This window comes from Caretta caretta, chromosome 8 (assembly GCF_965140235.1).
Source record: "Caretta caretta isolate rCarCar2 chromosome 8, rCarCar1.hap1, whole genome shotgun sequence".
NCBI classification, from domain to species: domain Eukaryota; kingdom Metazoa; phylum Chordata; order Testudines; family Cheloniidae; genus Caretta; species Caretta caretta.
In genome coordinates this window covers 106794773-106821135 of record NC_134213.1, presented here as the reverse complement: position 1 = coordinate 106821135, position 26363 = coordinate 106794773, and the positions used below count along the sequence as shown (strand labels likewise).

General features: G+C 50.6%; 1 protein-coding gene across 7 annotated transcripts in view; it reads left to right on the top strand.

Annotated features, from left to right (window-relative positions):
• The window catches only part of RNF220 (ring finger protein 220), a 337761-nt gene that overhangs the window by 233402 nt on the left and 77996 nt on the right, over window positions 1-26363 (top strand). For all 7 annotated transcript variants that reach the window (XM_075131894.1, XM_048859934.2, XM_075131893.1 and 4 more), the window contains 2 exons: window positions 2130-2175; window positions 18335-18430. In XM_075131894.1, coding sequence (XP_074987995.1) covers window positions 2130-2175; window positions 18335-18430 — 142 coding nt within the window. The remainder of the gene's footprint in view (window positions 1-2129; window positions 2176-18334; window positions 18431-26363) is intronic.

Genomic DNA, 26363 nt, shown 5'->3' with positions numbered 1-26363 from the left:
CTACCGTGTGGTTGCAAATCTGTCAGCGCCAGCCTCCCCCTAACCCAACCCTCTGGCGACCCACGGAGCTGTGCTCCAGGACGTGCATGGGCTGCAGAACCCTTGCGTGGGCTCCCCCTACATTTCACCCTGTGCCGCAAAACTGCATCTGTTCTGCCCAGGGCGTGGGTAGAATATGTCCCAGCGCAGCTGGGTGGTCCGGACCCTCTGCTGCTGAAATCTCTGCAGGAGAGAACAGCGAGAAACAGCTTCCAACCCGTCCCCCTGTTCAGCTGCCTGGGGCCACTGCAGTCAGAGCTGGCATGGTCAGGGCTGTGCTGTGAAAGGGGTTCTGGAAGGCAAAGCACCCCCATTACCAGTGCTTGCCACAATCCAGAGCCCTGGAGAGGGATAGATGGGAGGGAGACAATGACTGAGACGCTCATCCATGTTCACGTCCATCAAAGAGCCCAAGTAACTGCAGCTGTTTGGCTAAGAATCATGTTTTAAAAGTGCCTCGTTAACTTCTGTGCATTGGGGATGGGAAATGGAGAGGCAGCAAAGCCTTGATCTCTTGCACTTTGGTGACCCGATCATGACAAATAATTCCTTATCTCACCCCTTCTGAGGCCCACAGAGGGGTACGGGCGGGTGTGGTGGGGTTGTGGAGGTTTGTAGCCTGAGGAGGAAACACCTTCCTCCATCCCTTCTCATTTCATAACACCCAGCCATCTGCCAAATCAAGGCAGATTAAAGCCGGCCAAATTCAATTTCTCCCCACTGCCACTGCAGCGCAGCATCTGGGGCTAAAGTGTCCCCGACAAAGCGAACATGACAGCCACATTGCTTTTTTGTCACATCTAGTACCATGTTGATCTTCTGAAAGTCTCATAAAAACGTATTGATGTCTCCCATATTGCTGTGATTGGGAAGAAAGGAGAGTGTGTGTGCGGGCCTGCCTATGCGCGCGCGTGTCTGTATGCGCGTGTATATTAATGTTTCTGAAGTAGATCTGATTTGATATGTCTTGTTCTATTGTCAGCAGCTGTTTAGCGAGGCTTTTTAATACTTTCTGGCTGCCGATCACTCATCCTTAGCCTGGAATGCAGGCTTGCATACAAATTTTGTTATTAAACACAATTCCATTCCCCCCACCCCCAACCTCCGCCTCCACCCGCTAACCTCCTCCCTCCACCCACCCATCCATCCATCCATCCATCATCTCCCCGGGGCTATGGAGAGGTGGGAGCCAGCCGCCCCGCCACAATGTACTTACAAGTGCAGGCATCGGGTTGGCAACATATTTCAAGATCCTTTTGCCTGCTGCAGGTGCTTTGCATTGACAAATCGAATCATGGGGAAATAATTTATTTCCTAATGCTGTTTGCAGCGTGTTAGCGGGAGAATTTACATGAGAGAGATTACTTTAATAACCAAAAAATTACAGTGCGGGCCTCCCCACCATGTCGGCTTTGATATGTAATTGTTTCAAGTTTAACCTGTCTGGAGGGGGGAAGTGTTATTAAATCTGCAGCATCTCACACCAGGGAGGAGCAGGCGGGGAGGAGGGCCCTGACAGCGATCTCATTCCCCGCTGAGAGGGAGCCGCTAAATGGGAAACAAGCGGAATTAACAAATGACTCCAGCCAGTGGCAGGACTGCCGCCTCCTCGGCACTGGTTGGAAGAGGGAGAGTTTTCTACGTCTCCTTGTTAGCGGTTAATCTCGCTCGCTTTCTCTTGGTCTGCTCTCCCTCGAGCCCACTCCCGCGTGGCGCTGAGCACCCTCAGTTCCTTTCAGAAGGCAATGGGCACCTCGCATGATCGGGCCCCTCGGCGCTGTGGCAGCGGTGACAGAGAGAGGTGGGCAGCAGCAGCAGGGGGGAGGAATGGCTTTCACTTTGCAAAATCTCATCAGCTGGATTTGGGTTTTGCGAAGCCAGGACTGGCTCCACTCTAGGCCCCATTTGATCCAAACCCTTCCAGTTTGGGAGCGTTTGGTTAAACTGCCCCATCTCGGATCAGAACCAGGATCCCTGTCCCCTGGTATTTAACCTCCTTTAGTTCCCCTGCACAACCCCACTCCCTACCCCTGTCCCTTGCTGTCATGCGGTGGCCAGGACGCTCACTCTCTTCTTTTCTCTCTTGGCAGTAAGAACTCCATACTGAAGGATTCCATGGCACCTGGCACCCCCAAGGTAAGTGAGGAAAAGCGTCATCTGTTGTCAAGCTCCCTGAAAGTGACCTGATTCACACTGGCTCCCCCTCACATACACATGTCACTCCCCATCCCACGTGGTGAGGTTCACACGCCAGTCCCCAGGATACTGGGTGTCTCTTGAGTGGGGTCGTCTGTTGTGACGCTCCCCCAGAGGTGAAATGCTGTTTAGTTTCTGGGCTCATTTTCAAGCATCAGTCTAACCGGGGGAGCAGGGGGGCAGCTGCTCCTACTTGGCCAGCTGCCAGGAGATTGCCTGCTGCTCCGGAGTGGCTGGTTCCCAGCACAAGCTGGGCCACTCCTCTTTGCGTCAGTGGGACCATGCAGCCGAAGAGCAGACAGGTCACCAGGACCCCACGTTCTGTCTCGTGACAGCATGATTGTGCTCCCTGAGCTCACAGCACAGAGCCATGCGCTGGAGTTAGTGGCTGTAAAGCTGGGAGTCAGAACATCCTGGGGAAATGAAAGAGACCAGGAAGAAGAGCCACCGCTCCATGTTGAAATGGTGCCAAGATACTGCAGACTCCTTCCTCCTTCCCTCCCTTGGCAGTGACCTGCCCCCCCGGCCCAGCACAGAGTTCTGAGAGCCACGTCTATCACCCACGAAACGCTGCAGCAGCATCTCTGTTACTGTTATTGCTCCAGGGAAGAGGGCCCAACAAGTCCCTAGACAGATGGCTACATCTCCAGGAAATCTGCAGGAGCCACTCTGCAGTGCTCTTCCCCTTTTAATAGATTAGGAAACGGAGGCAAAGGGAAGTCTAGTGACTTGCCCAAGGTCACAGAGATTAAGGGGCGGGGCAGGGGCAGATCCGACTGCCAGGCTGCCAAGCTCAATCCACTAGGCAGCGGAGGCTCCATTGTGCAGTTGGACAATTCAGCAAGATTGGAACCCAGAGCTGAAAAGGTCTTTGTTGGGTTTTAGCCGTGCCCGGTGCACTGTTCAACATTTAAATACACTTGTTTCTGTGTAATCGGGTAAGACAATCACATTGAACAGGGTGTCGGAGCCCCTGGGCCCGACTTTGTCATTAACCAGCACTGTGACATTAAGGAGTCATTTCTCTTCTCTGCCACTTCAGTTTACCCATCACACACCCACACGAGATGTTACCTTCCAGCTCCTCCAACAATTTCCCAAGACCTCCAGGAAAAGAGATCATAATACTACTTAGTAGCTTAATAGCACTTCGCATCTTCAAAACACATTCCTCCAGTAGAAGTTACTGAATCTCACAGGCCTGTGTCACAGCCCGCATTTTACACGTGGGACAATTGATGAACAGGGAGGGTAAGTGACTTGCCTGAGGTCAAAAGTAAGTCAGTGACACAGCCAGGACTAGAACTCAGGAGTTCCTAGCTTGCGTGTTGAGAGTGAGACATGGCTGTCGCAGCATCTCTCAGCTAAGTCAGGTCCTGATATTTCTGATGTGAAAAACAAGCATTGAAAAATCCCCAAGGTGTGTTTGAAAACCAAGAATCTTTGAGGCTGCCTTTTGACATCACAAAGGAGCAGGTGAAATAAAAGGACCTGTGCGTTGCAGGGTCCCCTCTCACAGGTCATCAAGTCTGAATGCTGATAACTCAGCCATCCCCACTGCAGAGTCCAAGATGGAGAGGGAGGGCTAGAGAGACAGATTAGCTGTTTGGAGGTAAATACACCTAGTCAGTGACAGACACCAGATAAAGAAGAAGGGTCCATCTCTCGGCAGGGCTGGGCTTTTGAAGTTTCTATTGACAAAGAATCCCATTTGCCTTGAGAGAGGGGATTAAACTGGGACTGGAGAGTCATTCTATGTAAAAGAGATCAGTCACCTCCTGTCACCACATGGATCTTTTCCCTTTGCCCCTCACGTCCAGGCCTAAGAACATTAACTTCAAGAAGCCTTGGGAGTGGGGGGAGAGAGGGTGAAATCCGGAAATCTTTCATTCCCCTCTCAGAAAGCCTGAAAGCTCCTTGGCCCTGGAGGATTCATTATTTCTAGGTGGCTTTTGCTGGGAGACAAGTCTTGTGTGGGGTGGAAAGGCACAGCGCTCTCGGCTTCATGTTAGCTTGGTATTAAAGGCCCCTTTGTAATGGTGCTGGAGTGGAGCAGGAGGCGGTTCGGGGATGAAGCGGCTCCGTCTCTTTGTGGCTGGCTAAGTTATTGTTTTCCTGGCCCGGTGCACCCTGTCAGACCACGACGTGCATGCCGCAGAAGCGCAGTCTGACACACCTGTGTTGCAGGGAATAAGGTCAGCGGGCCAGGTCCAAGCTGTGAGGAGCACTGTGCGACGTAACAGGATCACAGCCCGGGGGGGGCAGTGCCAGGCCTTTTCGAAGTGTCCGCACTCGGGCGTATGATGATCCAATAACACAGAGATGAGGGATGGATTCAATGTTAGTCTGACTCACTTAGCAACAATCTTCCCCCTTGGCCAGAAATCTTGGATGTATGTCCTGCCGTGGGCTCCTATGCCGTGCTGGGGCCTGGCTGGGGGCTGTTACAGCAATGGAGGGGCCAGGCTTGGAATGAGATGGTAAACCAGGGTCCCCTCTGCTGTGCACATTTGATAATGTGTAGGAAATATAACCCCGGTGTCCTGGCTGCCGGTCACTTTCTCCATAAAAGAGGGTCTCACCCAAGGCCATGTATGAGCTATTGGTGGACATGGATTGGATGTGCATTACTTACACAGTGATTGGCATCAGACCTGCAGCTTCGGAAAGTGCTGTGGGATCTCTGAGTAGACCGTCGAGAACCAGAGTTGATTCTCTCCTGTCCTGAGGCAGGTGGGGCAGGGACCGACCTGTCATGACTGGCGGGGGTGTGTTGTTTTAACTCCAGACCTTCTCCAAGAGTCTGTTGTTTATTCAGAACTCTTTTGTGTGCTTCCTTCTCACCCTGCACTCCCCCAGAATTGCCCCACTCCCCCGGCAAAGACTTAGCCTGGAAATAAAATCCCTGATGTAAACACGTGTTTTCATTCACTGGCTCCCTGCCCCTTAAGAGCTGTCACTCACCGCACTGGGTCAATTTTCATGGCAACATGTCAAAGAAAATCCAATCACTCAACATGGTATGTGATGAATCCAAGATTATTATATCGGATTCTTCTATTATTGGAGCTGGCAGAGACAGTGACGGCCGGGCTAGGGCTCCGAGAGCAGGGCTGCAGGCAGCAAATTCACTCTCCCTCCCCACCATTCAGCTGCAGCAAAGGGCAGTGTTGAGAACCAGATTGTTCTTCGCAGCTCACATTCCCTGTTTTCCTTCTATGAGAGACCAGGCTGGTCTATCAGCAAGTGCTGCCCTGTAGGTAACCGCCTGGACAAGCGACTGGGGGGCAGTTTTCTACCAAGCCTGTGGCTGCTGCTCAGACTAGACCAGCAGGTGAGGGGAGGGGGGCTTGACAGTAGCAGCTGCTGCTGCTTAGCCTCTGGCGGTGGCGGCTCCTTCAGCGGAGCCCCAAACAGCTGTTTCTGTTTCAGAGCGGATCTTCCCTGACACATGCCTACAGGCTCCAAGCCTATAGGAGCTCTTCACTGTCCTGGTCTCCTCCTTTCTGCTCCCAGGCGCTGTTCCTGGTCCTGAATCGATGCCGTTTCGGCCCCTGCTGGCCTTGGTTCTGCTGCTCTCCCTCAAGCCCACCCTGCCCGTGATGTCCCTTGATGTCTTGTTCCCAGAGCTCTCAGCGCTCTCAGATGGAGCCACCTGCTGAGTCTGTCTGGGCCAGGAAAAGGACTTGCTGATGCTGGGCTGCCTTGTAAGTCTCCTCTGCAGGCAGATATGAAGCCCCCTCCGCCCCTCATCTGCTCTGCATCTGAGGACAGATCTTCCTCAGGAGCAGGGGGCTTTGAGGTGTCCCCCAGCGCCCCACACCCTGACTCCCTGGTGACACAGCAGCACGAGGTCATAGGTTCTTACCAGGTTTCTCCTCCCGAGGGGCAGTTTTTCTGGGTGAGTTGTCCCAAGAAAAGGGAGGAGAGTTTGGCTGGAGGAAACGTCTTTGAAGAGGGGATATTGCAGCGGTGGGGGAACGGACCCATTGGACCCAGAGGAAGGGAGAGAGGTGGTTCTCACTGGCCCCGTGTTAGAGGCCAGAACGTTTCAGGGTGCTGCTCCGGCTCCACAGGCCTAGGAATTTGTGCTCTTAGCCCCATCCCTTTGCTGGAGGCGACTGGTGGCCCTTTCCTCCCACCAGTCCTGGGGCAACACTGCCGGCCTCAGAGGAAGCAGCTGACCCTCCTGACCATGAGGAGCACAGCGTCCTTTATGAGGGAGGAGGGAGCCGGGGGGGGGGAAGGTGACACAGAGAAGGAGCAGGAGGAGGAAGGCCCTTCATAGTCTCTATGGGGACTAGCTTCTGTGCAGCTTGGTTGCTTAGCACCCATCCCAATGGGGCGCCGATGGAGCTTCCTAGCACTACCCTAATAGAAATGGTAATTAGGCTAATAACAGGCAAAATGTACTCTGGGTCCGCCGGCATGTGTGCCCCATTAGCTTCTTCCTCACCTGTGCCCCCCGGATTCGGTGCTGCTCCCTTTTCCAAGTGCTGCCTTGAGCAACGAGAAAGGAGATACTGAGCCCCCGAAGTCCACATGCATGTGAGCTGTGGATGGGCTGGTTTTCAGCCAATAATCGACTAGTTGCTCCTTTTGATCACAAATTGCCTTCACATAGATTACGATTCTCTTGATTTGTGTTCCTGATTTTTGACCTTTTCCCCCATTTGTAATTCTCCAGTGAATCCTCTCTGTGACTAGTTCCTTCCTGGGGAAGGGATTGTCCGTGGGCAGTTCGCTCTGAGTATTTGATATCCAAAACTCAACTCTGTGTTTGTTAGTTTTTATTGGGAACATAAGTCACACGGTATTACTGCTGTTCCTTGTTTGGATGAGCGTAACTCTGTGGACCAGGTTGCTGATGTGAGTCCCGATGAAAGAACTGCTTTTTACACAATGCATATTTCACCTATGGAACTCACTGCCACAGGATATCATGTAGGTCAAGAGCTTTTAATAGGATTCATAAAGGGATTAGATATTTATATGGATAATGAGACCATCAGCAGGGACAGGTAAATAGAAATTATCTAACCTTTCTGGATTCAGGGTATTAACAAATGTCTAAATGATGGGGGCTAGAAAGAAACATTCCCTATAGGCTCATCATTCCATAGTTGCTCCCTAGGGTTTTCTTGCACCTTCCTCTGGAGCAGCTGGTCCTGACCACTGAAGGAGACTGGGCTGATCTGTTCTGTGAGTTCGCAATTTATTTCCTGGCAGCATTTTCTAATATTCACTTTAAAGTTACTCTTTACATGAATGTTCCACCTGTAAACCGGCTGTCATTACAACCTGACAGCAAAGAAGAAGGACTAGAAGCAACTTCCATTTCTTATTCCAAAGAATGTTTGTGGCTGATTTGTTTAGGTCTATGCCCAGCTTCAGTGAGGGTCCAGCACAGAGACCCCTGGCTGCGCTGGGAACTCATCTACAATGCCAGATTTCTTTGATTTCCCCCCCACCCCCCTGTTTTTTTACAGCCTTCTAGAGCAGATTGAAAAAGAGTTACTGCACCTATTGGGAAATCTGACCGCTAAAGCCCTCCAAGGAAAAAGAGCTTTGAAGGCAGGCAAGATGTGAAGCCTTAAACCTTGACAAAAATCTCTGTTTTAAACCCTTCCCAGCTGCCTCCCTCTAAATGGAATGGCAAGCACAGCCAAAGATCTCCTCTGGAGCACGGTCTAGTGGTAGGAACAAGTGACTGGGGTCAGGACTCCTGTGTTCTTAGTCTGAACTCTGCCATGTCACTGACTCACTGGGGGAAGTCATTTAACAGAGCTGGGCCACATCTTCCCCAGCTGCGGCACTGGTTTATGAAGAACGCTTCAAAGCGAAATCTGTATGTCATGACTACGCCCTGGCTCAGGGGTGATGGTTCCTATACCGTCACTGCATTGCACATTTCACTCCCAACGCCACCGCACAGCCAAGATGCCAGCCTTGCCCCTCTGCTGAAGCCAATAGGAGTTTTTCCCCTTGGCTTTCCTGGCAGCAGGATCAGGCCTGTAAGAAAGTTTCTAGATATTGTGACCATATTTCCTAAGGTAGAAATGGGGTGGCTGGGGCTCACCAGAGCCACACCCCTGTGGATGGGGCTGGGGCCGAGCACTCAAGCCCTGTGCTGCCCACGGCTGGGGCTGGGGCTGACCCCCCTCCCGCCCAACCTCCACACTTCCTGCAGCTGGGGCTGACCCCTTGGAGATCCACGCCAGCTGGGGCTGCGGCTGGGGCTGTCCCTGAGCCCCACTGCCCGGCACCTCGCATTGCTGCCCCTGCAACGTTCCTCCATGCCCGCACCCGACTCTTTTGGTAAATTGGGCATTTGTTTGTTTTCTCTTGCCAGCTAATCAGCTGGGAAGAGCAAATGGGACAAACGCCCCTTTTTGTAAAAAGAAGGCGGGACGGCCGGGACAGAGCTTAGAAACAGGACTGTCCCGGCCAGGATGGGTGTATGGTCACCCTACTTCTAGGACTATTAGCATCTTTGTGTCCAAGATCCTCCAGCACTAACATCCAAAGCAGCCTTCAGAGTGGGGGCGGGGGGAGGAAGTGGAGTTGAGGCCTGGTATCAGTCGTTGCTTTCGGGTTACAGTTCCCAAGTGATAACAGCTATTAGCAACACTTCCACTGCTTCCCTGCCACGGTGGGGAGGGCAGGAGACAGCAAACATGTCAAGCTATCACCTCCATGTTAAGTGATAAGTACCTATTTAGACGGCAGAGTTAAGGCTGAACGCATCAAGCAGGAAACACTTTGTGCCAAAATAAAAAAAAGGCCATCGAGATATAGAAAAAGAAGGGCTAGGGTATTTGTTCTGCTGACAGCAGCTCTGATAGATTGTTTAAGAAAAATAGACTCCCTGTGTTTTTCTGGGGCTATCAGAAAGCCAGAGTCCAGCACTTAATAGTCTCAAATGGCTGGCCTTGAAAGGAAACAGAATGTCAAAGGCATCTGCTAGCCTCTCCCTGTGCTGACACCTGACCCGTCTGCGGCACGGCGAGAAGGTAGTTAAGGGAGGGGGAGGCGACGGTTAGTGTGTGCTGGCAATTTCAATCCATTTCCTTGGTGCGAGGGCTGCATCCTGACAGGAACCAGCTCCCGCTCTCTCCCATACATACACCCCTCCCTCCCTCTCGCAGGGCCAAGAGTCACATGCATGCCAACCAAGGCACATATACACACGCAGCAGGGCCCCAGAGATCTGTTTGCACATGGGCGTGTGTCCACCTGCAGGCACCATGCACTGCTCACGTGCAGCTCTCACAGTTCTGCGTGGTTGCACACCCAGGTATGCCTGTACACAGGAACACATATTTGTGTAAACACACATGCACAGTCAGTCACACAGGTGCAGGTACACCCATCCTCCCACAGGTGGCATACACATGCACACCAGTCCTTTCACACGCAGATACACCCATGGTCACCCATGGAAGAAGTCACCCCTCCTGGAACTCTGGGAATTCAGCTTTCACTTACACAAACGAAGGGCCTGACCCTCTCATGTAACATGGCTGCTTTGCACAGCTCCCGCAATGTGGGCCTAACGCCAGCCCAGGGAGAGCTCTGCAAGAGTGATGTGCTCACGGCATAGTGCTGAAATTATGGCTGTTACACGACACTCTCTTTCCCCTGCTCCCCATTGCTGGTGTAGCAGGGGTATGGCCAGAACACACTGATGATTGGCTACATTTTGGGCCCTCAGGCAGTGTAAATTAGAGCTCCCCTCAGGCTGCTCTAATTTGGCATGGGGGAGCTGCTGTGCCCACCCTTGCCACAGGATCGGGAGAGCATTGAGTTTTAAACATGGGGGCTTCTGTGCTGATGGCAGTATCATTTTTAATTAATTGAGACCATGCATTTTTTAATTGAAACAAAGCTGCTGCAACCTTTCCAGTCACTGCCCTAGAGCTCTGCAGAATTGCACAATCCCTGGAGAGGCCAGGTCCACACACACAGAAGGTGAAATTCACCTGAGGGCAGAGGGCCAGCACATGGTCAAGACACCCTCTGGGACTTACGTGGTACCTAGGCCTTGGGCTCAGCCCTCTGCCCAGGGACTGAATTCCACCTGATGAACACGAACAGATACAGCTGCCATCTCCATGCACACACACACATTCATGTATGCCCACAATCGCACCCATGAAGTCCTGCCCGCGCCCGCTCCCCCAAACACACAGCAAACCTCTTACCACTCCGCCTGGGCGGCGCGTGACCAGACCGTTGGAGGAGGCTAGGCCCCAGCCCCTCCCCTTCTGCCCGAGGCCCCCCACCCATTCCACCCCCCTCTCCTGCCAGAGCCCAGAGCACCCCCATTGTGTCCTCCAGCCCCCCACGAGCTCTGGCTCCAGACGCCCCAAGTCCCAGCCGTAGGCCGGCCAGCCCCAGCCTGGGCCACAGGGGAAGAGTGGGACCTGGAAGCAGACGGGAGAGGGCTTGGGGGTGGAGCATGAGTGGGGCCACGCCAGGCTTTGTGGGCTCAGCCTCCCCTGGCCTGTCTTACCCACTCACTGCCCACTGCGGGGAAGGCAGAAGAAAGTAAAAGATGGCTCCTGGGAGCCACGCCGGAGACATGGCTGCCCAGACCGGCAGGAGGGGAGGGAGGAGAGGGTGAGCACACGGCTTGGACAAGATTGATGGCCTCGTTGCCATTAAGCAAAAAATTAGCCGATGGCGGCTATCATATTAAAGGGTGAAGAAGCCGTGAATTATTTTCTTAAAGATCTTATCGCTTACAATGATAATTTTACCTTCCAAAAGGCCACTTTTAATGAGGCAAGACAGGCAAAAAGTCATGATTTAATGCCAGATTTTTTTTTTCCCAAACACATTTTACTGCTTTTTTGTCCATGTTTAAAAAGCGCCGGTGACCTTTTTTTATTTAGCTTGCCCCAGGTGTAATGCTGCGGCTGATCCTCTTAGGGTTTATGACCTCTACGGTTGCCCAGCGGAGAGATGATTTAAAGGGGAGGGAGAAATGAGAGGTAATGCTGGTGCTTACACAAGGCCCTTTCTGTGTCTTTCAACGCCCCAGCGGTGGCTTGGCTTGCCGTGGGAAGGTGGGGGGAGCTTGCCCTGAGGCCTTGGCACAGGGAGATGAAGCCTGGTCACACACGATCCAACCAGGCTCTGGATCTGAATTACAGGCCAGTACCTGGGGCATGGGGGCAGGGCTGAGCTCTCCAGTACCCGTTTCCCCAGGAAGAAAGGGAACAATTCAGTGCATAGATGCATTGTCCAAGCAGCAAGGAATCCCGCTGGGAAGTGCATGGGCATATATACCTGCTCTCATCATACGGGAAGGGGAGCAGCTCCAGTTTCTACCGCTAGTACAGAGTGCCTCAGAGGCAAGGAATCATTGTAGCCGGGGTGATGGGCAGAGAGCGATGCGGGTGAAATGTGATGTGTTACTGTCCCCGCTGGGAACATCCAGCCTCTCTGGGCCATGTCTGCGTCTCCTTTGCCTGTTTCACATGTACAAACACACCATGGTCATGCCTGCCATAGAGCCGGAGAACTAAGTCAGGCATAGAGGAATCATAGAATCATAGAATATCAGGGTTGGAAGGGACCTCAGGAGGTCATCCTAGTCCAACCCCCTGCTCAAAGCAGGACCAATCCCCAATAAATCATCCCAGCCAGGCCTTTGTCAAGCCTGACCTTAAAAACTTCTAAGGAAGGAGATTCTACCACCACCCTAGGTAACGCATTCCAGTGTTTCACCACCCTCCTAGTGAAGAAGTTTTTCCTAATATCCAACCTAAACCTCCCCCACTGCAACTTGAGACCATTACTCCTTGTCCTGTCCTCTTCTACCACTGAGAATAGTCTAGAACCATCCTCTCTGGAACCACCTCTCAGGTAGTTGAAAGCAGCTATCAAATCCCCTCTCATTCTTCTCTTCTGCAGACTAAACAATCCCAGTTCCCTCAGCCTCTCCTCATAACTCATGTGTTCCAGACCCCTAATCATTTTTGTTGCCCTTCGCTGGACTCTCTCCAATTTTTCCACATCCTTCCTGTAGTGTGGGGCCCAAAACTGGACACAGTACTCCAGATGAGGCCTCACCAATGTTGAATAGAGGGGAACGATCACGCCCCTCGATCTGCTCGCTATGCCCCTACATATACATCCCAAAATGCCATTGGCCTTCTTGGCAACAAGGGCACACTGCTGACTCATAGCCAGCTTCTCATCCACTGTCACCCCTAGGTCCTTTTCCGCAGAACTGCTGCCTAGCCATTCGGTCCCTAGTCTGTAGCTGTGCATTGGGTTCTTCCGTCCTAAGTGCAGGACCCTGCACTTATCCTTATTGAACCTCATCAGATTTCTTTTGGCCCAATCCTCCAATTTGTCTAGGTCCCTCTGTATCCTATCCCTGCCCTCCAGCATATCAACCACTCCTCCCAGTTTAGTATCATCCGCAAATTTGCTGAGAGTGCAATCCACACCATCCTCCAGATCATTTATGAAGATATTGAACAAAACCGGCCCCAGGACCGGCCCCTGGGGCACTCCACTTGACACCGGCTGCCAACTAGACATGGAGCCATTGATCACTACCCGTTGAGCCCGACAATCTAGCCAACTTTCTACCCACCTTATAGTGCATTCATCCAGCCCGTACTTCTTTAACTTGCTGACAAGAATACTGTGGGAGACCATGTCAAAAGGAGTCATGCGTGAGGGATTAGTTCAGGGATGAGGGGATTGAGCTAGATTTATGCCCCCCCAAAAAGGCAGATTTCTCTCACAAATGATAGTTCTATCTACGCCATAGCGAGGGAATGCAGTTACAACACAGATCAGCCACTGACAGGATTAAAACACAGTTCATCCGTGTTACCAAAGCAGTGCGCCTGCCATGCAAAAGTCCATGGCTGTAGTACGATTCGGGGAGACAGATGAAATGTGACTTGACCCAGGTGGCACTGCAAGACAGAACTGTGTTTGAACTCAGTTGTAGCCAGGTCCTCCCCAGCACTGTAAAATGCAAGCATTGCTCGGGGAAGGCAGATAAAGTAATGAATGGTTCTAGCAATAACGGCAGGATTTCAGTAGTTACAGGAAAACATGGTTTGTGCAATTGGCTGCATACTGTGGGTGCTACTTATGCACAAACATAATGACTTGGTGACTGTGGCAAAACCTGGGTGTTTCTAAAGACAGTTCCGGGGCACAAGCTCCGATCTGGGTAGGTGGTGCTGAGACTTTTCTAATGATTGTTGGTGCTTTGTCAGGCCTCAGATGTGAAGTATCATTTTTACTAGATCCGTTTCCTATCATCTTGAATAGTGAAAAACTCACAAGGAATTTGTGTGAGATTTTAGCCACATCTAAACAAGGCAACAGGCCCCTTCCAGCTCTTGATCTGACCTAGAACCAAACCCGTAAGGATGGACCCAAGGATTTGATTCCTTAGCGTCCTGTTTCACCTCCCTCCTGCCCCGATCCCAGACATTCAAAGGGGTCTAGATTCAGCATTCTGGATTGGGCCTTTCTCTCTTTGTTACTGATCTCCTAACGAATTATGATCGCATCCCCTGCCCTCAGACTCATTGGAATGAATCCGACCCATTGTCTCTGGGCCCCTTGGTGGATCCAGTGATTCTGGTACCTCCAGCCTGGGTGCTGACAGGCTTTTAACATGAGGAGATTCAACTTCAGAGTGCTGGTTGTATTCTCCATGGAAAGCCCGAACCAGAATTTGCATCACAGTCCAGTGGTTTGGCCCAAGACATGGAGGACAAGCAATTGCTTCACCTTCCCTAAATGGCTGTCTTGGGTCGTCCTGAGGCTGGTCATTCTGGAATGAAATTCCCAGAGGCCAGATGATGGGGATGTCCGAGGGCTGGGGAGAGAGAGCACCAAGGAGCCTTTTCCCCCATGGAGCAGCCACAGTCCTGCGCCCTGAGCACAAAGTCTAGGGCAGCGTTAGCACCACTAACCACTGCAGGGGGGGGGCAGGTTACAATTCTGCCCCCTCCATACTAGCTGGGCTGGAGGGGCAGGCAAGAGCTCTGCCTGCAGAGGGCGGATGCCCCTGGGGACTGGTGGCATGACAGTGCCCCCCCCTCCGCCCACCCAATGCCAGGAGACAGCCCTGAAATGACGGATTAGGAAAGAGAGGCCAAAACTGGGATGGCAGCGAGGTCGGCCTAATGCAGAAATAAGGTTGGCCTCAGACTGCGCGGGTTTCTAATCCTTAGGCCCTGCGCCTGCTTTCCCCCATCTGCAGCGGTGACAGTCCTGCCTATGCGGCCAGGAAGGCAAAGCGTTCTCCACGTCTCAGGGAAATGAGAAAACCAAATGAAGTCAAGTTTGCTACCAGCAAAGGGGAAGTGTGACTTGGCATCACGAGCGCTGTGTTTAACATGCCAGCGAGGGGTTTAGAATTGAAGTGCTTGCACACAATTTAAAAATAGACAGTTTATTAATCTAAACGGCAAGTGTATGTAGAAGAGGCCTCGAGATTGACATCTTTGGGATTAGTTTAGCCCTGCGTTTTTCCAGAGGTCATCGCCATGGTGCTCAGGAAGGCTGTGGAATAAATGGGGCCAGCATGCTTCCCGGGACCGCACGCTAAAAACTAATACATAACGTTTAATTTACTGTCTCCAGAGCTAGCCCGACCATTTTTCACATAATCATATTGGATTAGAGCTACCAGCGGCTGTGGGCGGAGTGGGGGGTGGAAGGGATTGGTCTGCTGGGACGAGGGAGGCAGGGGGGAACGTGGTGTATTTTTCTCGCCTGGAGGATGACGTGTTTAACCCCCGCAGGACCGGGATGGTCAGCTTATTTCAGGAGGGACAGGGTGTTCCACTGCAACAGGAGGCTGTCTTGCTTCCGAATTGCTGAGCTGACCCAGACTCAGAGCTCTCAGAGACCGAGAGCCGAGACCCCAGCCCTTCATTTTAAAGCACCGTTTGCAGTCTCAGGACTTTTAAATTCCTCCTTGTCCCCTTTTTTTGGGGGGGGTGGGGTTCCTTTTTTTTCTAACAGGAACTCAGTGTTTTTCAACAGAATTCCTCCTGCAGCTTCTGAGAAATATTAAAGAGCTGCTGTAGAAATAATTAACCTCGGCACTAAGAAGGAGAAAAGGAGACCCAGCCTTATACAGCAATGTTGGCAGCCCAGGACAAGGCAATGTATTGTGGCAAACACAGCCAGAGGCAGGAGCCTAGAGACCCTCCATATGCCAAGCCTGCCCCACTTTCTCCAGTCACAAGATCACCTGAAGTGAACAAACATCCCTCATCCAGGGCAGCCATATCCACGCAGACTCCCAATCGAATTAAGGTTACAATCAGGGCTTTCCATTAAACTCTGCTTGGGTCAGGGTGATTCCCTGCTCCCTGATGAACAAGGGATTAACTCCAGCTCAGCTTCCCTCTCCCCTGGCAAGGTGCTCAGGGAAGGGCTATATGAGAATCCCGTAGGTTGACCACTTAGGGTGTGTCTACACTGCACAGTACACCCGGGCTCTGACTCAGGTTTGAGCCAAGCCCCCCTTCCATCCACACCCAAATCAGTCTGACTCGGGTCAGAAAGCACCCCGGACGCACGTCCTAAAAGACCCTTCTAAGGGAGTGGGTTAGAGCCCAGTCCAAGCCCTGTCATTTTGCAGTGTGGCCACAGCTCAAGTCAGAAGTTCTGCATCATGCAGTGTGGACACATTAGCATGGCTGTGAGAACTGGGTCCAGCAATTATAAACCCAATTGATAATGCAGTGTGGACGCTCAGATATGGGCTTGGAAACACTGAGTCCACAAGCCCAGGTCCCCCAGACCCAGGCTTACAATGCAGTGTAGACATGCCCCGATTGAGATCAGGGTCCAGTGGGGCCCTTGAGGATCACATCTTGCTAACTGGCCATCTTTTTTCTGCTGAGTCATTTTACATGCTGTTTCCAGCTGCTCATACCTTTCCGAAAAAAGTCACATTTTGGGTTCAATTGTTTCCATGTTTAATGTCAGCCCAAAGGCAAATGTTTTGGAAAGTTCTCCTCCCTCTACTGTCTTTTAACAGTACTGTCCCCACATTTGGCCTGGACATTTCAGATGATATTCTTCTATCCCGTTGCGGACTTACCTGCCTCTGAGCAATCATTTGTTATTGTTGCATCCTACCGGATGTTCCTCAGAAACAAACACTTGGCGAGCTGGATTTTCAGTGGATATTTTTTAAGATTGCTTGCTTTACTATGTCTCTTACGCAGAAGTTCGGGCTGGGTCTACACTAGAAATGCTACAGCGGAACAACTGCCGCTGCACTTCTGCAGGCCTGTAGTGGAGACACTCACTACAGTGACAGAAGGGATTCTCCCATAACTGCAGTAAATCCACCTCTGCGAGAGGCAGTAGCTATGTTGACAGAAGAATTCTTCCATCAATCTAGAACTGTCTACGCTGGGGCTTATGTCAACTTATCTATGTCTCTCAGAGGGATGAATTTTTCACACCCCTGAGCGACGTAGTTGGGTCAATGTAACTTTCTAGTGTAGACCAACTCTTAGCTAATTTGTATTTTTCATAGACTTTTTCCTCAAACTCTCCTACTACTAAAGTTAAATTATTACTGGATGTATGTCCTTTAAGTATTGTCACACTAGTCCTGTGATGTCCCATAAGCGTTGGGTGCACTGAATTTATACTTCCCCGCTGTTGATTTGAAGGCTATCAATATATTTCTTAAGTCACAATAAAAATAATTTTTTGATTTTTTCCATATCCTTGTGCAAAAATTTGTGTTTTTCCAAATGCTTTGTATTAAAATGTATTCAAGAGTAATAGTAAATTACAATATAATGTGTATTAATGAAGCATCTTTGTTAGTGAGATGTCATTACCGAGACATTTAGTGTAATTTAAGTGTATGCTGGTACACAATGCTTTTTATTGTTGTTGTACATTGTTATGCTTTCATCTGTAGTATCCTGTTTGAGGATGTTTTCTAGTGTGTGTTTTGGGTTTCATGCATTCTGTGTGTCTATTCAGTGCTACAAAATGCTACAAACATCTTTTTTACAACCTTAGATAAACGACCTGATAATCTATTCTGATCCTAAAAGTAAAGACTTTCTCCCAGTGCACTAGGGGGCAGAGTTAAGATTGCACTTGCTGACTTAACTCTCACATTTGACCGTGTCCATTCTGCAACCTTCACGTTACGTGAATGCATGTTGATGTGTTTTCTCTGTAAACAGGTCATCAGACAGGGAGGTTATGAGACAGGACCCCAAGCTAGGATGGTGCATCTCATTCTAGGCTATCCTTTCCCCTTTCCAGACTCCTGTCCTCTCCTCCCACACAGCACCATGCTGTGCCTCTTGCATCTTCGCAGCCTCACTAGGAGGGAGTGGGAAAGCAATGGGCACCTACCTGCCCATTGCTGCCCCTGCTGGAGAGCTCGAGCTTTACCTCTGCAGCACTGCCAGCCACATGCCCGTGCCACATGGAAGGCCCTGAACACAGTGGAATCAGCGCAGCTCCGTGAAAAGGAGGGTGTGGAGAGGCCGGGCAAGGGGTCAGAGGGCCCATGTCCACAGCAACCTCTGCAGCAGGCCCACAAAGAAGGGATCTGAGAGCAGGATGGGTGAAGGTTACAGCGTAGCAGTCTGCAATGACATTGCACCACCGTTCTCGCCCAATATGTAGGGTTTCCATACCGGTCGTGCAGGCCCTGAGGCTGCAGTGATGGTCGCAGAAGGGCTGCGAGGATGTTCTGCTCCTTGGCCCCAGGATGGGGAGGAGGATCCCAGCCCTCCTGAAGGGCAGAGCAGCTCCTATGTGAACGGGCTGTGTACAGGGCCTGGGATTGGGCTGTGGGAGCAGACCCCCTGTTGCTGCTCTCTCAGACCCAGCCCTCCCGTGATATGGCATGTGCTCTCCCACACCCAAGAGGCCAAACCAGCACGCTGTCAGCCGGTGCTAACATGCCCCCTCTGGGCCTGTTACAGTGTTTATTGGCCAGCGACAATACATTCCTGCTGGGAATGGGAAAGACCTTGACACTGCCTTTGATGTATCATTGCTCTGCCTTGCTCACAGTGTAAATTTCTCCTTTCCTCTCTTTCTCTTGCAGTCAATTTTGTTGTCAGCCTCAATCAAGCGGGAAGGAGACTCTCGGACAGCATCGCCTCACTCCTCAGATGATATCCATCACTCAGACAGATACCAGGTGAGACAGCAGCCAGTAACCAGCCAGGCAGTGCAATCCGTTGGTCTTAGCACAGGACTAGGAGCCAGAAACTCCTAAGAACTACTCCCAAGTCCCTCCATGACGTTGGCCTAGCTCCTCAACCTCCCTGCCCCTGTTTCTCTGTGTGGAAAATGGGGATATTAATACTTCCCTCTCTCACTGAGGAGCTGTGAGGCATAACACATTAAGGTACTGCCCTTTGAGATCCTAGAAAGGGCTGTAGACATGCAAATTATTACAAAAATTAGGTCATCCAAGTCATATTATTTAGTATTATTAGCAAAGAGCCAGTCTTCTGGGATGCCCCCAAAGCATGATTACGCACCATAGAACTGTCTGGGACTTCTGGCTGCATTGCATCATGGTGTGTGGGCATACAGGTCAGAATGCAACAGAACACAACCCCACAGGGTTAGTGCAATACAATGCAAGTTAAGAGACATATTGTACTCTCAGCTGTGTGTTTCATTGATGTGGATTGAGGGTAATTTGTGGCCTCTATGCCTAATATATAGCCAGGCCTGAATCATGCACATAGGACTCAAATGTATAGCCATATATGCATGGTACAGTCAAGGAAAATGTTTCCTGCTGCCTCCCCGATTTACAATTTCCCTGCAAAATGACACTGATCAAAGGCTCAAGAGAGGTAACATTCAGTCATGTATCAATGGTCTGTTTATGATCCAGTAACTCACACCCGGTCAGGGCTATCAAAATGGGAGCTCTACCTCATTAGGGAGCAGAGAATTCTAGCACCCTAATGAGATAAACAGCACCTGCTTCTCGCTGTGGAAGGTCCAGAGGAATCTGACTTTAACATTACCACGTTGCATGTGAAAATTCTAGCTTAGCTTATTTGTAGTGGTTTCTAAAATCGTATTTGTTATACCTTTCCTCTCCCTCTGAACTCTATGCAGTTGGGTTCATGGCTTGCAAGGATCCTATATGTGAAGAGATACAAAAATTAGTTCCAATAACATTTTTTTAAACTTTCTAAATCATTTTAAAGAGATTTCTCTGTGAGATCCGGAACTTGGCACACACAGAACACATGCCAGCATGGAGTGGTGCGAACGGCTCAGTGACACTGGTCTGCAGAACTCACCTCTGGCTTCTGAGTCGTAAGATAGTTATTTCTTGAGCATCCAGAAACATTTTCATGCACTTCACAGACATGCAAGGACATACTCCCTGCCCGCAGGAGTAGATGGCCTTGGTTTGATATTACGCAACAAGTAAAGGTCAAGGGTGATGGGGGCGGGCAGGGGAGAGGAAGGACAAGGGGTGGTGACAATATGATCACAAGGTTGCTCCTGCAAATGGATCCTCATGGGCAGGTCCCCACTGAATGAAACATCATGCAGGAATCTGTCTTAGGATCAGGGCCCAAGGCATGCATACATCATGACTGTGCAAATTATTATTATTATTTATTGTTTAATATTCACTGGTAACTATTCTGCCCTTCACTTCTTGAAGGCCCATCTCAAACCTGGGCCAACATACCGTGCATCCCGCCCAATGCAGTCATGTATTCCATATCTGTTATCAAACGTGAGCCTGACTCCCCATGTCCCTGAGTCACTTACACCAGTGCTAAGGGAGTGTCAGACAATTCCATTCTGATTTAGCAGAACTTTATCCCCCCTTTGCCGGGTGAAAGCAACAGCTCATGGAGCCGGGCAGCAGAGAAGCAGGCCCAGGTGTGAACGAGAAATGTTTGACCAAAATATGCTGCCCTCTCTCCTGTCACAATACTTCTTTCTATTAAAACAAAAAGTGAACTTTCAAAAACAGCTCGGATGAAGTTTTCTCAGTGGTCCTTTTTGTGATGTACAAACCTGGGCCTGGAGGATGTGGAGTGGCCTGTGCTCTCAGCTTCTCATGAGTTTTAGGCTCTGTGAAATTTGTCAGCATAATTTTGTGTTCTCCCGTCCCTCAGTACAAGGATTTGCATTGCACCCCTCCTCCATGTGCTGAGTCTAGCTTGCCTGACACATCTGAAGTTTGTGAGTGTGTTTTATGAGGGGTTGCAGCCCCTTAATGCAAATGCATAATGGGAATTATAACTCTGCGCTGCAGGGAGAAAAGACCTCGGGGTCTGATTTTCATTTGCACTGCGGCATGCCACTCTGGTAGCATAAAGGGACCTTCCAGTGGCTGCCAGAGTGGTGTAAATCCTTTGTGTAAATGAGAATTTGGCCCCTCTGAATTGCTCAGGAGTCAAAGAATGGTGAAGCCTGATCTACTGGCCCTCGTGCAGAAGAATCTCCCAGTGATTGAAGGGCTGCAGAACTGAGCTTTTCATGTGCAGAAGTGTGCTGTGATGATACCTGCTTCTTAGAGCTGCAGCACTAGTAATTTTGCATTGCAAGTTCCTTGGGTTATTTATGACGCAATAGAGACGATCCAAGGTATTAGTAAAATGTTGGAGCACAGACTTCTGCTCTCTGGATTTTCAGAGGTGAATTCCTAAGGTTTGGCCTTAATAGCCCTCTGGTCCTTTTTACAAGCCAATATTTAGCGGAGATGGAGATTTGGTAATAGGAAGGTTAAAGAAATATTGGGGGGAAGGTTGAGCTGATTACTTCCCTGGAGGATCCCGTTCTTCCAGATATACTCTGAAGTAAGCAAATGCAATTCCCATGAGAGTCTTTGGATCAAGTGCAGCTGGGATACAAATGATAAGGTGCAATCCACCGCAGGTGTAAGCAGATCAGAAAACAGGAGTAAATGGCAAGGTGGTGTAACTTGAACCAGTTTGGCATTCAGTGGGTGTGAAGGATGAGCATGACTTACACACTGAACGGGAGTGCAGCTGATAAAGCAATTAACGTGAGAGTGATAAAGCTGTTCAAACCGTCCCCCACCCCCTAGCTACACAGGGCCAAATTCAGCATTAGCGTAAACAGGCACATCTGTTGATTTGAATGTAAGTTGCACCCTCTTTTGCCAAGAGCTGAATTTGGTCACCACTGAATGCCCTGTCTGAGCAGGTTGCCTTGCTTTCCTTCGTACATCATAGAATCATAGAATATCAGGGTTGGAAGGGACCTCAGGAGGTCATCTAGTCCAACCCCTAGCTCAAAGCAGGACCAATCCCCAACTAAATCATCCCAGCCAGGCCTTTGTCAAGCCTGACCTTAAAAACCTCTAAGAAAGGAGATTCCACCACCTCCCTTGCTAACCCATTCCAGTGTTTCACCAACCTCCTAGTGAAAAAGCTTTTCCTAATATCCAACCCAAACCTCCCCCACTGCAACTTGAGACCATTACTCCTTGTCCTGTCCTCTTCTACCACTGAGAATAGTCCAGAACCATCCTCTCTGTAACCACCTCTCAGGTAGTTGAAAGCAGCTATCAAATCCCCCCTCATTCTTCTCTTCCGCAGACTAAACAATCCCAGTTCCCTCAGCCTATCCTCATAAGTCATGTGTTCCAGTCCCCTAATCATTTTTGTTGCCCTCCGCTGGACTCTTTCCAATTTTTCCATATCCTTCTTGTAGTGTGGGGCCCAAAACTGGACACAGTACTCCAGATGAGGCCTCACCAATGTTGAATAGAGGGGAACGATCACGTCCCTCGATCTGCTGGCAATGCCCCTACGTATACATCCCAAAATGCCATTGGCCTTCTTGGCAACAAGAGCACACTGTTGGCTCATATCCAGCTTCTCATCCACTGTAACCCCTAGGTCCTTTTCTGCAGAACTGCTGCCTAGCCATTCGGTCCCTAGTCTGTAGCTGTGCATTGGGTTCTTCCGTCCTAAGTGCAGGACTCTGCACTTGTCCTTGTTGAACCTCATCAGATTTCTTTTGGCCCAATCCCCTAATTTGTCTAGGGCCCTCTGTATCCTATCCCTGCCCTCCAGCGTATCTACCACTCCTCCCAGTTTAGTGTCACCTGCAAACTTGCTGAGGGTGCAATCCACACCACCCTCCAGATCATTTAAGAAGATATTGAACATCCATTTGCCAAGCAATTAATACCCAGTGTGTAACTTGCATCATCTTTGTGACACCACTGAATTGGGGCCCTGGTGTCTTTTGAGACCTTCCGTCGTGCTCCTTGATACAACCATCGCCTCAGCCTACAGCCACTGAGCTGCTGGCCTTTGGCAGGTAGAACATGTCAGGATCCTACCTGGCGTACAGATGAGAAGCCTACCTTAGGAGTAACCATAAGTATCCTTTCATTCTGATTGGAGAGAGACGTTCCTATAGAATAGAGATGGGCCACTGAGGCAGTGGTTGGATCCGGAGCTGGTTTAGGAAGGCTGGGTTCGAAGGTTCAGGTTCATGGTACTGAAAACTCATAGGGTTTTGGCTCCAAATGGTGGAAATCTCATGAGATCTTTTAGACTCTAAGCCGGGGTAGGCAAACTTTTTGGCCTGAGGGCCACGTCTGGGTATGGAAATTGTATGGCGGGCCATGAAGGCTAACGAAATTGGGGGTTGGGGTGCAGGAGGGCATGAGGGCTCCGGCTGGGGGTGCAGGCTCTGGGCTGGGGTTGGGGATGAGGAATTGGGGTTGCAGGAGGGTGCTCCAGGCTGGGACCGAGGGGTTCAGAGGGCGGGAGAGGGATCAGGGCTGGGGCACGGGGTTGGGGCATGGGAGGGCACCAGGGGGGCAGGCTCCGGGTGGCACTTACCTCAAGCAGCTCCCAGAAACAGCAGCATGTCCCCCTTCCGGCTCCTATGCGGAGGTGTGGCCAGGCAGCTCTGCACGCTGCCCTATGCACTTGCACTGCCCCTGCAGCTCCCATTGGCGTGGTTCCCAGCCAATGGGAGCTGCGGGGACAGCACTTGGGGTGGGGGCAGCATGTGGAGCCCCAGGGCTGCCCCTACACGTAGGAGCCGGAGTGGGGATATGCCGCTGCTTCCGGGAGCCATGCGGAGTGGGGCAAGACCTCGACCCTGCTCCCCGGCAGGAGCTCGAGGGCCTGATTAAAATGTCTGGAGGGCTGGATGTGGCCGTAATTTGCCCACCTCTTCTCTAAGCTCGTTGGGGCAGGAGCCATCTCCTCTTGTGTTTTATACAGTGCTGAGCACGTCAGCGCTCAGCAAACGATCCTAATCATCAGATGGTTGCGCACAATTTATGCCATGCAAATCTTGTGGGATCAGCTATTCTCTTGTGAGATTTCACCAGCGTCTGACCTGGAAAATGGGCCCAGAACCAAATCCGAACCTGAATCATCCTGGAAAGCTAAGGGGTTTGGATTTAAGATTAAGGTTTGGCCCATAACTATTAAAAATATCCCTCCTCTGAGCTGATGCCTTTAGACCTGGCCCCTGCCAAAACGAACCCCCCCCATCCCAGCCAAACCAAGACAGGAAAATAGACTAACTCTGAATGCAGTTCATTGGAACTTGAACTAAAAGGGAACAGGTTTGAGTCAAAGAAAGTTGTTGATTCCAGGATCACATATCTGGGACTTTACCTTGGGAAGATTATGCATGGAGAACCCAAGGCTAAACAGCCCTCAGGAAATTCACTCTCAGCTCCTCTCACACATGCACTCCCAGGCACGCCACCCTGCCTGCCACGCACCCTCCTCTGTTGAGTGGGGCCACTTTACACCACTGCAACTTTCTCGCTCGGGGTGTGAAAAAACACCCCCCTGAGCGCTGCACGTTTCAGCGCTGCACGGTGCCAGTGTGAACAGTGCCCCAGCGCTGGGAGCTACTCCCCTCGCGGGGGCGGGATTTTATAGCCGCGACTACACAGCCACATTAAAGCAGTGCTGCGGCCGCGCTTTAACCTTGCTAGTGAAGACGTGCCCGGGGAGAGCAGCCGCAAAGGCAGTCATGGCTACAGAGAGGCTCCAAGGTCTGTTGATCGGATTTGGCCCCAAACACTGCCCAGCACAGAACCCCCCTGTGACAAGCCCATTCATCAGAGCTTGGTGCAGGACCTTTGGCTTGACCATGATGTTGCAAACTGGTATAGCACAGTGACGTGAGGTCTTTCTCGATAGAATGCTTCTGTGAACAAGTGGCTCTCTGGGTGTTTTCTGGAGGAGGGGAGGGTGCTTGGCAAACACGAACCAGGAGGCTTTTCCAAGCACAGCAGGGTAGGGAGAAGGTGTGAAAGATGGTGCAAAGCTGGGAGTGAATGAAGGAGATAAAGGGAGTGGTCAGATGAGAAGCGTGGGCAGATGAAGGAAGAAGCTTCTTGCTGCCGCCCCTGAGAGGGAAGGTTCATGCATGACTTGAGATGATGATCGCGGCTCCAAATCTCTTCCCAGCTGTCTCATTTCTTCCGTTGTCACAGGCATTTCAGCCCTGTTCATTTGCTTTGGGCCCAATCCAGTTCTCTTTTTGCACTCAAATCCCCCTACCACTGAATTCAGTGGGAGTTTTGCCTGCATAGCGAGTAGGGATCAGGCCTTGTGAGTTTCCTTGCTAGTATCTATCTACCAGCATTGCCAAGGGAGAATAACAAAAAACTCTAGAGTGAAACACTCCTCCTGCCTTAAGGATAACATTTCAGGCCTTCTCTGCAGGGTGTTCTCTCCCCCTGCAGGTAAGCCTGCTGTGGAATATTTGTGGCTGAATAATACGTGAAGTAAGTAAAAATGAGTGGCGGAAATCCTTGTCCAGCAAAGCCTCACCTCTCTCTATTTCAAGGAATCCCTGTTGAGGTTACAGGGACAAACCATCCCGATGAGTCGAAAGAATAGTAAATATGGCAGGCGACCAGCTTGGCTTAACGGTGAAATCCTAGCGGATCTTAAACATAAAAAAGAAGCTCACAAGAAGTGGAAGGTTGGACGTATGACCAGGGAAGAGTATAAAAATATTGCTCAGGCATGTAGGAATGAAATCAGGAGGGCCAAATCACACCTGGAGCTGCAGCTAGCAAGAGATGTCAAGAGTAACAAGAAGGGTTTCTTCAGGTATGTTGGCAACAAGAAGAAAGCCAAGGAAAGCATGGGCCCCTTACTGAATGAGGGAGGCAACCTAGTGACAGAGGATGCGGAAAAAGCTAATGTGCTCAATGCTTTTTTTGCCTCTGTTTTCACTAACAAGGACAGCTCCCAGACTGCTGTGCTGGGCATCACAACATGGGGAGTAGATGGCCAGCCCTCTGTGGAGAAAGAGGTGGTTAGGGACTATTTAGAAAAGCTGGACATGCACAAGTCCATGGGGCCGGACGAGTTGCATCCGAGAGTGCTAAAGGAATTGGCGGCTGTGATTGCAGAGCCATTGGCCATTATCTTTGAAAACTCGTGGCGAACGGGGGAAGTCCCAGATGACTGGAAGAAGGCTAATGTAGTGCCAATCTTTAAAAAAGGGAAGAAGGAGGATCCTGGGAACTACAGGCCAGTCAGCCTCACCTCAGTCCCCGGAAAAATCATGGAGCAGGTCCTCAAAGAATCAATCCTGAAGCACTTACACGAGAGGAAAGTGATCAGGAACAGTCAGCATGGATTCACCAAGGGAAGGTCATGCCTGACTCATCTAATCGCCTTCTATGATGAGATTACTGGTTCTGTGGATGAAGGGAAAGCAGTGGATGTATTGTTTCTTGACTTTAGCAAAGCTTTTGACATGGTCTCCCACAGTATTCTTGTCAGCAAGTTAAAGAAGTACGGGCTGGATGAATGCACTATAAGGTGGGTAGAAAGTTGGCTAGATTGTCGGGCTCAACGGGTAGTGATCAATGGCTCCATGTCTAGTTGGCAGCCGGTATCAAGTGGATTGCCCCAGGGGTCGGTCCTGGGGCTGGTTTTGTTCAATATCTTCATAAATGATCTGGAGGATGGTGTGGATTGCACTCTCAGCAAATTTGCGGATGATACTAAACTGGGAGGAGTGGTAGATAGGCTGGAGGGCAGGGATAGGATACAGAGGGACCTAGACAAATTGGAGGATTAGGCCAAAAGAAATCTGATGAGGTTCAA